A 14633-nucleotide genomic window follows, 5' to 3' on the forward strand; every position below is an offset into this window, starting at 1 on the left:
TTCATGTCAATATTTTGCTTTTGTCAGCCGTTTGACCACGTCGACCTTTTGTCAATGTCGATCTATTGACGGTCTACCTAGTCACTGCAGACCTATAGTATGGCAGCATTGTTTACACACTCGCAGGGCCTGATAGTATTGTCTGTACAGCACAGCAATATGGGCTCTGTACAGGGGAGCTGTATAAGGGAGCTGTATAAGGGAGCTGTATACGGGAGCTGTATAGGGGAGCTATATAAGGGAGCTGTATAGGGGAGCTGTATAGGGCAGCTGTATAAGGGAGCTGTATCGGGGAGCTGTATAGGGGAGCTGTATAAGGGAGCTGTATAGGGGAGCTGTATAGGGGAGCTATATAGGGGAGCTGTATAAGGGAGCTGTATAGGGGATCTGTATAAGGGAGCTGTATAGGGGAGCTGTATAGGGGAGCTGTATAAGGGAGCTATATAGGGGAGCTGTATAAGGGAGCTGTATAAGGGAGCTGTATAAGGGAGCTGTATAAGGGAGCTGTATAGGGGAGCTGTATAAGGGAGCTGTATAGGGGAGCTGTATAGGGGAGCTGTATAAGAGAGCTGTATAGGGGAGCTGTATAAGGGAGCTGTTTAGGGGAGCTGTATAAGGGAGCTGTATAATGGAGCTGTATAGGGGAGCCGTATAAGAGAGCTGTATAGGGGAGCTGTAAAGGGGAGCTGTATAGGGGACCTGTATGGGTGTACATGTGGTAGGGAATATAGATTCTAAGCTCCATTGGCGCAGCACGCTGATAAGGATGGCGAACATTCTCTGTACTGTGCAGCGGAATATGTGTGCGCTATAAAAAGAACTGGTAATGTATAAATAGTGCATATAGTGGGTGATACACAGACAATGATACCGGCCATAACTGCAGGAGATATATCTTTATTGGTTTATTTGTGAACGATCAGCTTCAATAAATAAACAAGTGAAGACATTTTAAGTGAAAGCACAGAATGGTCCCTGAGTACCAGCCCTCAAACCAATAGTAACTATTCCTGGGTGCTGGTCATTGCTGTGACACCAATCCTCCATCAGATGATACACTGCTGAGTCTCTGGGCCTGCACTCACTGTCACTCTGACGAGCAGTGCAACCCTCCCAACGGTGCAACCCTCCCAGTGTGTGTGCTGACATCCAATGGCCAGATTCAAGCATTCATCCAGAGTCACGCCACTGAGCCGTCTTCTCCCTGACATATATTAGGCCAATTTGACAAAATTTATTACAGCAAAAAGTTCAAAGCTGAATTTATTAACTTTCCCTGCATTTATAATCCGCAGTTCGGTATAACTCTGTAACTCTTTATGATGTTCAGTTCACAAGTTCAGCGATAACGGTATATCAAATACATTGCAGTTGTGTATTCTGTTATCCCTGTCTGGAGCTGATAAGGCTGCCCCTATCCTGCAATGATTTACAAAAAGTCCTTATTACCAAAAGTCAGAGTCCAGCAGCTACTCTCTGTATCACATCCATGATTCTCTATTACCCCTTGCTATTGGTTGTCTTCCTGCCTCGTACACACGTCAAGTTTAGCACCTGAAAAAGCATAGGCATATCTATCGTAACTTTGGCAGGAGAAGTAGTGCCCGCAGACTGAGCACCGCCAGGAGAAGTAGTGCCCTTTGGCTGAGCAATGGAAGGTGGTGGTGGTTCCTGATGAGGTGGTGCCTTGGTTGAGCACTGGTTGGAGAAGGAGGTAGAGCTCTAGGGCTGAGCCTCGGCAGCCAGATGTAGTGCCTATGGGCTAAGCACTGGTTGGAGGAGGTAGTGCCCTTGGGCTGAGTACTGGTTTGAAGGTGGTAGAGCTCTTGGGATGAGTCTTGGCAGGTAGATGTAGTGCCCTTGGGCTAAGCACTGGTTGGAGGAGGTAGAGCTCTTGGGATGAGCCTTGGCAGGAGGAGGTAGTGCCCTTGGGTTTAGTACTGGCAGGAGAAAGTAGTGCCCTTGGGCTGACCATTGGTTGGAGGAGGCAGTGCCCTTGGGATAAGCACTGGTTAGAGGAGGCAGAGCTCTTGGGATGAGCCTAGGCAGGTGTATGTAATGTCCTTGGGTTTCATACTGGCAGGAGAAGGTAGCGCCCTTGGGCTGAGCACTGGTTGGAGGAGGCAGTGTAGGATGTAGAGTCGGAGACTTTGCAGTGTAAACAAAAGTCATTGTCACCATGCTCTCTATTGGTCCTCAAGGTACGAAGAACAACCAATATCCACCTATTGTGTCTTGAGGACTTGTCCATAGGCATCTCTTTGTGTCCATCATGAAATAAGATGTTGGATAGAGACAGCCATTGGTCCTGAGGCTTCTCCCCCTGGAAGCAGGGGTGTCTCGCCATAGGTCAGCATCTTATGATGCCTGTGTCAGCAAAACTTTGGAGCTTGAGGTCCTCTCTAGCGGGGGCTCCCTCAGGATCCATGAGCCATCATCATCGCCCTCTTCAGCTGCTCGTAGCTGACAAACATAACAATGTTCCAGGAGCCCAGCCTGAGGAACGCCGGCACGAACCTATGGGGAAGAGTCAATGAATTATCACTCCGGGCACAGGGGTAGATGATGCACCTGGGTCACCTACTCAATAAGGCCAGTATAGAAGACCAACAGTCCTGGGAGAGGAGGGTGTAAGTCCAGGTCGTCCAGGACATGAAGGTCATCCCATACAATTATTTTTTTTATGTCCCATTCAACATTTCTATTGTACTACAAGGAATAATGTAAGTGGTTCTGTCAAATAAAACAGATCAGAGCAATCGCAAACACGTTTTGTGGCCTGTATGAAAGTATGAGGTCTAGGACCGATGTCTTTATATTTCCATGGAACCACCCCATAACATTTAGGGGGAAATTTACTAAGGGAAATTTGTAAAAAAAAAATAGGTGTATTTGTATCCAGAAATACACTTATTTTTGACATTTACTATCCCGAAAATACGGCAATTCGTAGTCGTATTGATGTGCTATCAGTACGAATACGAATTGCCGTATTTTTGGGATAGTAAATGTCAAAAATAAGGGTATTTCTGGATACAAATACACCTATTTATTACAAATTTCCTTTAGTAAATTTCCCCCTTATTGTCTTTATGTTTTAGAGTTGGCTGTGCATTACTGTCATGATAATACACTGTTCCCCTGTATTCTGTAGTTCTAAACACTATGGTCCTCATCCTGCATCTAGGTGGCCGCATCTAGGGGGTTCTTTCAGTCGATCACTGATGTGCGAATTCGCAATCCTATCAGTTATCCAATGTTCCCACGGCTATTCCTCCCACCGGCCAGGGAACACCAGTGTTTTCCGGGACACTCACAGAAAATGCCGGCGTTACACCCCCAAACGCCCAGCGCCTGTCCGTCACCTTGCGAGAAGGTTAGCCTATGCATGGTCCACTTGCGAGGGGACCCCGTACCATGTGCATGTGTGAATTAGCAGTCCTGCGTATGTGTCTGAATCAGGCTCATTGGCAAAATCACGTGCATTACTGAATGAGGCTCTACTGTATGTGATAAGATTATGTTTCCGTTTGGGATTGAAGACGTACCCTTTGTAGAACGCTGTGCTGCCTTCCTTGATCACCATGGTCAATGCGCAGTTCAATGCGTTCTTGTACTGGCCAGCTGTAGAGTTCATGTACCGGGTCTTCACCACGTCCACCGGAGATGCCACCACTGTGGTACAGAATCCAGCACCAAAGGCAGCCACGAAATGACACGGCAGATTATCTGGAACAGCAATGTAATTGGAATTATCCTACCTGTGTCCGTACTTTGGGTGCCACATTGCAAATCAGGGTCTATGAAATGATAAACGTTATACCGTTTACCATGGGAAATCTACCAGGTGTACCTCCTTAACTGATTTTTTTTTTTTTATTTAAGGGGGTCCGGAACATCCCAATTGTGGAAGAGTCCTCCAAAATGAAGACCACTCCAACAAAAGCAGAAATCCTGGGGGGAATGTGTCTAGTGTATTCACGCTGTTATCTCAAAGGTTTCTCCTAGAAACATCATTGAGATGTCATCAAGAGTTCCCATCATGTGCCTATAATGTTTTGGCCGTCAGACCCAGAGGACTTGGAACGTTCTCCTGCCTGCACAGCGATGGTTACCTGTCATTAGATGATGGTTGATTATGGCTTCCTTGATGAGGTCATAGGTGACCAGTTCTGCGCAGTTTACGATGGCATTGCGAGTGATGTTGGGCAGGGTACCTACGGAGGAGAGAAGGAATGGGTTATTCACTAATTAGTTACCATGTCAAGACCAATAAAACACTGCGGGTCAGCGCTCAAATGAATATGAAATAGGTGATAACTGGCCCTACTCATTATTCAAGACCATTTAGGAGATAATGGCAATTTATTGGCAATAAAAAATACTGTATCGATAAAGCAATTTGTAAAATAATTTTTGTTCAGTTATCGCCATCCTGAGATAAAGGAACAGGTACAATCGCAATGCTCAAATAAATAGGCTTCCGCGGGTGATTGTGTGCCGTAGCCACAATAAAGTGTAGGTCGGAATGAAAGCCATCGCTATCACCGGCCAATATTCCCATTATCGCCAGCAGTAGGGATTCTCAGCCTTGGATAAAATGCCCGTTCATTTACTATCCTTCATTCCACCACAGTACATGTCCTATATTCTGTGTGACCATACATGGAATTATTATGTGTTTCTCTACCTTTCCACAGTCCTCGGACTCCCTCCTCCTTGGCAATGGTCTTGTAGGCGTCTACCGTCCCGTTATACCTCTGGTGACCATCGATGAATTTCACATGAGCCTGGAATCTAACTTTCACCACGTCCGTTGGCTGAGCAAAGACCACGGCCAAGGCCCCTGTGGTGGAACCGGCCAGCAGCCGGCAGGTGACTCCAGAATCTACGAGACCAGAAAGGGGGATTCTGTTCATAGAGTGTTCCACCCAAATCTATTTAACACAGATTACTAGAATTGGCCTTAAAAGCCCTTTAATCCAATAAGAAAGGGTATTTTGTGACATTTACTCACTTTCTGACTGGCGGCAGTAGAACTGTTTGACCGAGTCGTACAGGCCAATGCGTATGGACGCAAAAGTCATCTGTCGCTGCAGACCGGCCACCAGCCCGTTGTATAGACTGGCTGCTCCCTCCATCTTCACCATGGTGGAAATGGTCCCCATCACTCCCTTGTAGTGGACAATTCTGATGTTGGGCTCCGCCAAACACTCCCCTTGGATCTACAGAAGGGACGAGGCCCAAAGATAAATACAAGACTTGGACTTCTTTCCTACTTCTTAGACAGATCCTTTATATCAGTGGTTCCCAACCTCAGTCATCAAGCACCTCCAACAATGCACGTCGCCCAGGTCTCCACGCAGAACGACAAGTGAAATAATTAACTCGGCCTGTGGATCTTCTAAAATGTGTCAGTGAATGAGTGCACCTGTGCACCTGCAGGGTGACCTGGAAAACCTGAACTGTTGGGGGTACTTGAGGACCAAGGTTGGGAACTTGTGTAGTTTCACGGCGCCACTGCGCGCACAGTCTCTCATGAAACTTGGCAGCTTGCCAGACTCTGTGTTTACTGAGCGTGTGCCGCTCTAGATGTAATGTACATTATCAGCATAGCGCTGGCAGCAGCAGCACACGTCCGACCGAACTTTTCATACCCCCACTATGCACGTCGGCGTGGAGTTGATTTTATAAAGTGTGGCGAGCGGATACGTATACCTGTGAAGTTATGCGCGTCCGCTCGCCACGCTTCGGGCTCAACTCCACGCCGACGTGGATAGTGGAGGTATGAAAAGGTCGGTTGGACGCGTACCGCCGCCGCTCGCCACGCTTCGGGGTGGCGTGGATAGTGGAATTAACAAGGTCGACAGCTGTTACATCGACTAGTGTCATTGTGAACAGGTTTAAGAGTGTTTTGCACAGTGCACCCCTTTGTACCCCTACACCCTACTAAATCTAGACGCTTCAGCGTCTAAATTTTAGCGTCTGCATTTGGGACACCCTGTTCATTAGCGGTGTGCCGGGGTGTCCACTGTGGAACTACAAGTACCACAATGACCTGTCAGCGCTGGGCAGCGCACGCTGCTGCCAGCGCTATGCTGATAACATACATTACATCTAGAGCGGCACGTGCTCAGTAAACACAGAGTCTGGCAAGCTGCCAAGTTTCATGAGAGATTGTGCGCACAGTGGCGCCGTGAAACTACATAAGTACCAACCTCTGATATATATCCTTTGTGTCTATTAACTAAGTATTGGAGAGAGATAAAGTGGAGATAATTTACACACCGACCAGCTCACACACAGCCTGTAACCTTGCATCTCGGAGCTGATTGGTATCTCTCTCTGAAGGCTTAGTAAATAGCCCCCTTTATCTGGTATTTAGATATCACCGGTAAATGTACCTGCAGTCGGACTTTGGCCGTGTCCAGCGGGAAGGTGACTAGGTCCGCTATACAGGCTGCTGCCCCAGCTCCCACAAATTTCACCATGAATGTGGGAGGAACGTCTAAGGGCTTCAGTCCAACCATCTTCGGTCAATGCCAGACAGGGTCGCGGGTCAGTGACGAGTTACCAGTTACCTAGAAGAGAGCACACGACATCATGGCGGTCATACTAGGGTACACAGCAGCTGCAAAATTCATCTTCCCCAAACTTGTCTGCCCTTATTATAGGGGTCTATGACAGAGATAAAGTACAAGCCAATCAGCTCCTAACTGGCTGTGTTTGAAAAAGACAGTTAAGAGCTGATTGGCTGGTACATTATCTCCGTCCACTTTATCTCTCTCCAAGTCTTAGTACATGGACCTGTAAGTTCTTTCACCTCCAAGTATGTTCGCTTACTCCAACACCACAAACGATTGAGCATAACACCCCAAAATAATCCAACCAAAATCAGAGGGCTCATTACCAAGATACTTGCCTAACGTTACACCTCATTTCTGGGTGAGGTGGTGCTTATGTGTAAAATGAAGAGGTGGGTGTGATTTTGTGAGGCAATGGCCAACACCCAGTGGGCGGGGCAATTATATGATGTCACTCATTGTGTCATTACGCCCCTAACCTCTACAGTGGGCAGGATGTGGTGAGACCAGCTGCACCATTGCTGAGTGCCTCTCTGATAACCCTAACGGAGATAAGCTCTGTCCTAGGAGAACTGCTGTCTGTCCCAGGAGTCCAGGGGACCTCCCCGTAATCCGGGAGAGTACGAACCTTTAACTATTATCAGCGTTATTGGTAAATGTGGGTGAAAGATCGACAGCCATGAGCCTGATTCCTAACTCAGTCACCCAGCTGGACACCCATGGGTGCTACCAACACAATCCTGTTGCCCTGGTGGGATCGGACACCCAACGTCAGCGTAAGACGCCCATTGACCTCTGGAACCTTTATAATTTACACTGACCATGTCTATAAATCAACCAATCTGCATTCTTCCATTGTGTTACCTATGAGACTGTAAGCCATTCACGCAGGTTCAACTCCACCCAAGCTTAACCCATAAGGTGCACGTGTCTTGGCTGAGGAGACGATATTCATCAGAATACAACCTATTACTGTACATAGCAAAGCAGTGACATCACTGAGGCATGCCGGAGCCTCACACCTCAGTTGCTATGAAATATCCCTGGCAACCAATATTTTATTGGTCGGTGTAAGACAGTGTAATACCGTATAAGGTTGTATGGCCGGTGCCCGCAGCCTGCTGGGAGGTGATCTGGGTACACGCCGGCAGAAATATGGGGCAAGGGTGAGACTTGTTGACGTATATAACCACCAGGTGCTACAAGGAGTGACCTCTCCCTGGTATGCTGACCACCGGGGAACGTTGTGAGGAGACGTAGATATCACAAGGCCCAAGCCAGTAACGGGATACGCCACCTTCCGTCCTGCCAAGTCCTGCGCTGACCCGGTGTGTCCCTTGGGGGCACGGTGACACTGATACTGCCATAACGTTATATTAGTACTCATTAATTATTACCAACAGTTATCATTTATCATTCATAACTCTCACCATTCTATTAATATTATTATTATTATAAGTATCCGGGATACGCCGGGTCAGCCCTGCCACCCCTCTATACTGTGTTTGTGCTTCTCCCCTGCTGGTCTGTCACGTCTAGCCTGCGGCACTTGTCCCTACTCCCTCTGCGTATGACGGAGATGGGGTAGCCCATTGTTGGGCATTATATAGACGTTTGCCATTAATTCCCACAATTCCTCATATGGGGCGAGATGCACTAAGCTTCAAAAGTAATAAAATGGAGAGTGACAAACAGCCAGCCAATCAGCTGCTACCTGCCATGTCACAGACTGTGTTTGAAAAATGTCAGGCAGGAGCTGATTGGCTGGCTGTTTATCACTCTCCATTTTATCACTTTTGAAGCATAGCGCATCTGGCCCCCTGGCTGATATGCTTACATCTGAGGAAATGTTGGCATTTAAGGCCTACCTCATGTCTGTGCACCATGGCCTATGTTCTCGCTCATGAGTGAGTATGTGCAGACTGCATGATTGCACCGCGATCAAAGTTCCGCTGCAACGGGGTGTAATGGGGAATAGGTGCAAAAGCGCAGGTTTTTGGTTCATGTATCTGCCGACCGCTGCAAGCTATTAGGTACAAAAACATGGCACCAGCGTCGCTACTGCCTTGTCCGGTCTGCATAGCAATAGGTCACCCCTAGCAGTCAATGTTCCCCCTTATTGCATATATATATATATATATAATGTAGATCAGGAATGTCCAACCTTGGCCCTCCAGCTGTTGTGAAACTACAAGTCCCATCATGCCTTGCCACAGTTTTGCTATTAGGGGATGCTAAAACTATTGCAGGGCATGCTGGGATGTGTAGTTTCACAACAGCTGGAGGGCCAAGGTTGGACATGCCCGCTGTAGATGCAATACAGGGGTTGATGTATCAAGCAGTGAAGGTGTTGCCCAGAGCAACCAATCAGAGTTGACGTAGCATTAAAGAAGTATAAAATGATAATCAGAAGCTGATTGGTCACTATGGGAACTTCAGCACTCTGAGTGTTTATCCGGTGTCACATGTACTGGAGACTATTGTCACTCTCCCGCGGTGCAGGCTGTAATTACCTCATGGCTGTAATGTGGTAACAGATCCTTCCTGCCTGGTGCACGTTCATCTTACAGTACAATGGCGCCGGGCAGCTACACCCAGTGCGGCAGACATTATCTACAAGCCAATATTGTGCAGCTTGCAGCCACAGGCGCCACCCATCACAGCGATGTCCGAATGCTTCCACCTGTTATGGCGGCTCAGCATTGCTTATGTTGCTATACACCCCTCAGGGGCGTGAGGAAAATACTAGCAACACAGCGGGCCGCTATTCTGGTGCAGCACTGAGGGGTAGTATATGTATCAAGGCTGGGAGAGAGATAAAGTACCAGCCAAACAGCTACTAACTGCTGTGTTACAGGCTGTGGGGCAGATGTACTAAGTCGTGGAGAGAGATAAAGTACCAACCAATCAGCTCCTGGCTGTTTGAAAAATGACTATTAGGAGCTGACTGGTTTGTACTTTATCGAGGGTTTGACACACCTCCCCCATAATAATCCCCCGTGGCCCCTGCGGAATTTTACTGGTAAACTGCAGCGACAGAAAATCCCCCTCATCTGCGCTTTTCACAGTGATTCGGCTCCGCCCCCTTAATGACATCACACAAATAATCCTTTCCTCACAAGATGAAGTCACCAGACTACTACAGAATGAATGCCATAACGTCATTATACCAACAGAAGATGGAATATTCCTAAGCGGCCACAGATCGTGGTCCAGCAGCTGCCGGGGGGTCAGATCACATGGGGCCAGCAGCAGCCGGGGGGTCAGATCACATGGGGCCAGCAGCTGCTGGGACCCTGGGGATCAGATCACTTAGGGCCAGCAGCAGCCGGGGGGTCATCACCCATAGCAACCAATCAGCACAGTTTGAGAAATGACAGGAGCAGATTGATTACTTAGGGCATCTTTTCCTCCCCTTTATCTGCCTCCATGGCTGGATACATTTCCCCCATTGGATGACAGTGCTCGCGCACATATCCTGTTTTATGGGCAGTCACACTCATTACTCCATAGGAAATAATCTCTTTCATTTCTGTCTGAGAGGACAAAACATATAAAAACATCACAGTCATCTCCTCCATTGAACTCCTAATCCCGCAGCGGGTGTGACTGAAACGTCATGTGGTCTGGTGCGTAACAACCATTGTTATATATATCTTGTTGGTACGTAATAAGCCATGATGTATTATAGGACAGACGTACAGATCACCGTTCTCACGGATGCATATTTCTCAGGACCGTACGGAAAAACATTCACAACCGTTCTATTCAACTTTGCTGCAGACATCCCATTAATATCTGACGTATATCTCACAGGAATTCCCTGTCTCACCCGGGTTACACGGTGCATAGAGGACACCTGGGGATTGTCCCCCAGCAAATCCAAATCACACACCTGAGCATTGGGCAGTAGCGGAGAGGCCCAAAGCTGGGGAAGTCAGGTACACAGAAAAGTGTGGAGAGCTCGGATGTGTTCTGGGGTGACAGGTGGAGTAGATGGAACCGTGCAGGTGGGATAGGTGGAACCGCACAGGTGGGATAGGTGGAACCATGCATGAGGTATAAGTGAAACCGCACAGGTGGGATAGGTGGAACCACGCAGGTGGGATAGGTGGAACCGCAAAGGTGGGATAGGTGGAACCACGCAGGTGGGATAGGTGGAGCCGCAAAAGTGGGAGAGGTGGAACCATGCAGGTGGGATAGGTGGAACCGCACAGGTGGGATAGGTGGAACCGCATAGGAGGGATAGGTGGAACCGCGCAAGTGGGAGAGGTGGAACCGCGCAAGTGGGAGAGGTGGAACCGCGCAAGTGGGAGAGGTGGAACCGTGCAGGTGGGATAGGTAGAACCGCGCAAGTGGGATAGGTAAACCGCACAAGTGGAACTGCGCAGGTGGGATAGGTGGAACCGCGCAGGTGGAATGGTGCAGCAGGTGGGATAGGTGGGACCACACAGGTGGGATGGTGCAGGTGGGACCACACAGGTGGGATGGTGCTGGTGGGAGCACACAGGTGGGATGGTGCTGGTGGAATAGGTTGGACCACACAGGAGGGATTGGTGGGACCACACAGGTGGGATGGTGCAGGTGGGATAGGTGGGACCACACAGGTGGGATAGGTGGGACCACACAGTTGGGATAGGCGGGACCACACAGGTGGGATAGGTGGGACCACACAGGTGGGATAGGTGGGACCACACAGGTGGGATAGGTGGGACCACACAGGTGGGATAGGTGGGACCACACAGGGCAACCAGTGTAAAACATGTTAGTAAGAAACATAATATTTTAACTGTCAAAAAGTCACCAAAGAATTGTCTGTGAATGACGGAGCTAAACAGGAGAAATAATCCACAAAATTCCCATTTCTGCAATAGATCATTCTGTGCCAAGAGTAAACAATGACCCCGAAAGTGGTATTATGGACGTTGTGCCCCCCTACCTGTGTGCGCCAGTAATCCTGGGTGTCTCTCTATGAATCCAGGAGCAGAGATCAGTGATGTGGGAGGATGCAGGACCCTCTGTATTTATACCATGGTCACAGGACCCTCATCTTGTTACCAGTCTCCTGGAACAGGGACAGGACACTGGGATCACTGACAGCAGCAGCAGGGGGTGTAAATCACCCGGCGGAGGCCCTGCCACCCAAATATGACATAAAGACGTCATTGTTGTTTACACAGCAGCATGGTTGCATTGCAGTTAGTATCGCCATTCACGTATGTAAACTATGCAGCCATGCAGTGTACAGTATGTAGCTCATGGGGGAGAACACGCCAAATAAATCTTACTGACACCCTGACTAAAAAAATAGATGGATGGGGCCGTAGATGTCACATATCTATAATATATATATATACACTATAGTCACATATAGTCACATATCCAGACTGTAGTCAGGCGTCTGACACTTTCCCACATCTCAGGCTGCTCATTAACCTGGAAAACCTGGAGACCGGATCCTAGGACAGGTGACTGGGTAAGACAGAGTTGTGGTAAATGGAGGGAAATCGTAGTGTAACTATAGGGTCATTGGGTTGACCCAATTTATGTCGACATGCATTAGGTTGATCACTGAAGGTCGACGGGGCTTACGTTGACAACTGAAATAGGTCGACGTGGCTAAGGTCGACGGGGCTGGAAGGTTGACAACCATTAGGTCAACAATGGCATAGTCCACAGTCAAATGGTCAACATGATTTTTTTTCACAGGTTTTCTTGTCCCGAATGTCAACATAGTCGACAAGGACACCGTCAAAGTGTACCACGTCGCTACACTCGCCATGATTCGGGCACGGTGCCTCGCTGCGTTCGGCACACTATTTTATTCTGCCACCACGCTGTTATGGATGCTAAGGTATGAAATCCTGCCTGTCGGCAAATGTCGGCTCAAGAAAAGTGGGAAAAACTAACGTCGACCTCATAATCTATCTTTATGGCTACGATCGTTAATGTCAACCTGAAGCCTGTCGACCTTTTTTCATGTGTTGATCTAGTGACCTTTGACCTAATTATTGTCGACCAATCGACCGGTTCTCGGAGGGAGACATTCTTCCCAGGAAGAGAAGTATTGGAACACGAGGACATGGGTAGAACTACAAGCACCAGACTCCCATGGTACATATCAGTGCACCATGCCAGCCTCTGCCCCAGTATACCCGCACATATGTCCTACAAGATGCATCTATAATAAGACTCATTGTTCTTCTAGCTGCTGTGCAGGGAACGCGGCCTTCCAGCTCTGACGGGGTTAATGGCAGCGCTGCGTCACGGAGGCTGCGTTCCTAGAATATCCCGTCGTACAGTACTAGGTATCAGGAATGGCTCCGCTCTGATTGGCCGCTGGGATCCAGAGGCTGGTACTGGGCTTGGTAACACAGTGTCCAGATAGTGTTTACTGGGAGGGAATCCGATCCCAGGAGATAACTCCGGTTTTCCCTTCCACCAGGAAGAACACGATATTCCCCAGCGCGGTGTCCTGCGTATAAGTCCCAGCACCAGGTTATTGGAACATGAGATGCTGGGACACTATACGCAGGTACCTGGCTGCTGACGTGGCACTGTGCTGATAACAGGACCGGGGGTGGCCTGCTGTATATAGACCCGGCCACCGCTTAGTACTGGTCTGTATTATCAGCCAGTTACCCATTTACTAGTACTATATATATCTATGGGTAAACATGACATCGCTGGGGTATAGGTGATAGATGCTCTGTTACTGGGAACACTGACAGGTAAACAGGAAGTGCTACACCCTGCGGCCTGACTGACGGATCTCTACAATACAGGACTGACTAGGACATGCCCTTATTCAGATCTGATCGCAGTCATATTTGTTCTCAAAATGGGCAAAACCATGTGCACTGCAGGTGGGGCAGATGTAACATGTGCAGAGTTAGATTCGGGTGAGTTATTATGTTTCTGTGCAGGGTAAATACTGGCTGCATTATTTTTACACTGCAATTTAGATTTCAGTTTCAACACACCCCACCCAAATGTAACTCTCTCTGCACATGTTACATCTGCCCCACCTGCAGTGCACATAAACAAACAAATTTGTACTGCGATCAGATCTGAATAAGGCTCAATGTCTATGTCGACAATCACTATTGGTCGACAGTGAGTAGATCGACACCTAAAAATGGACAATATACTCCTGGTTGACAGTGGCAGAAAGTCGTCCTGAGCCAAAGGTCGACATCAGTGTTTCAGAGTTTTTTGCGTGTCTATGTCGACGTAGTCACTCTGTAAGTGTCCCGCTGCGCTCGCCATGCTTTGGGCACGGTGCCTCCCCGTGCTGGGTACACTATTATATTCCCCCTATATGTCCACTGGGATCAGAAAGTATGAACAAGTCGGTTTAAAAGGGAAAAAAAAGGGAAAAACTCCATGTTCACGTCGTCATTTTTTTGTCAACCAAGATTATGTTGACAATTTGTATGTATCCACCTACTCACTGTTTACCAAGAGTGGTTGATCTAGACATTGTCCACTAAATACCCTAGGACAGTGGTTCTCTAACTCGTTCCTCAGGACCCCACACAGTTCCCGTTTTCCAGGTCACCCGGAAGGAGCACAGGTGCACTCACTACTCTTTGTCACATTTTAAAAGATCCACAGGTGGTGCTTATTATTTCACTTGTGACTCTGGGGGGTTATTCTGGTTGAATCGGACAGGCATGTGACCGTCCTTACGCCCCGCGCATTCGTTCAGTGAGCGTGAGTACGCCCACAAAACATCTGCACACGGTCGTTTGGACGGTCAAACAAGCAAAGGGGAGCGGCGTGCATATGAATGTACCCTACCGTGCTCGGACGGATCTCATCCTTTTCACTCGGAGACTGAGCGTGTTCCTCCAAGCGTAAGCGTCCGTCCGAGCAGGCAGCCTCATATGGCACAGCAATTATTATTATATATTATTATTATACGGCACAGCAATTATTATTATTATATATTATTATACGGCACAGCAATTATTATTATATATTATTATTATACGGTACAGCAATTATTATTATATATTATTATTATACGGCACAGCAATTATTATT

The 14633-nt window shown here is 48.0% G+C and overlaps 1 protein-coding gene across 1 annotated transcript; it reads right to left on the reverse strand.

The window, feature by feature from the left end:
* Positions 1-929: 929 nt before the first annotated feature.
* LOC146058255 (dicarboxylate carrier UCP2-like) lies at positions 930-13040 on the reverse strand. The gene is made up of 7 exons (XM_083170470.1): positions 11524-13040; positions 6405-6581; positions 5018-5225; positions 4691-4888; positions 4116-4217; positions 3549-3729; positions 930-2517 (listed from the first exon to the last, which is right to left on the reverse strand). Exons 2-7 carry the CDS (start codon positions 6528-6530, stop codon positions 2418-2420), a joined length of 915 nt encoding a protein of 304 aa, XP_083026596.1. The 5' UTR covers positions 6531-6581; positions 11524-13040; the 3' UTR covers positions 930-2417.
* Between the last annotated feature and the right edge of the window lie 1593 nt (positions 13041-14633).

The sequence above is a fragment of the Crinia signifera genome, chromosome 2 (genome assembly GCF_055691185.1).
Source record: "Crinia signifera chromosome 2, ASM5569118v1, whole genome shotgun sequence".
In the NCBI taxonomy this organism is placed as follows: domain Eukaryota; kingdom Metazoa; phylum Chordata; class Amphibia; order Anura; family Myobatrachidae; genus Crinia; species Crinia signifera.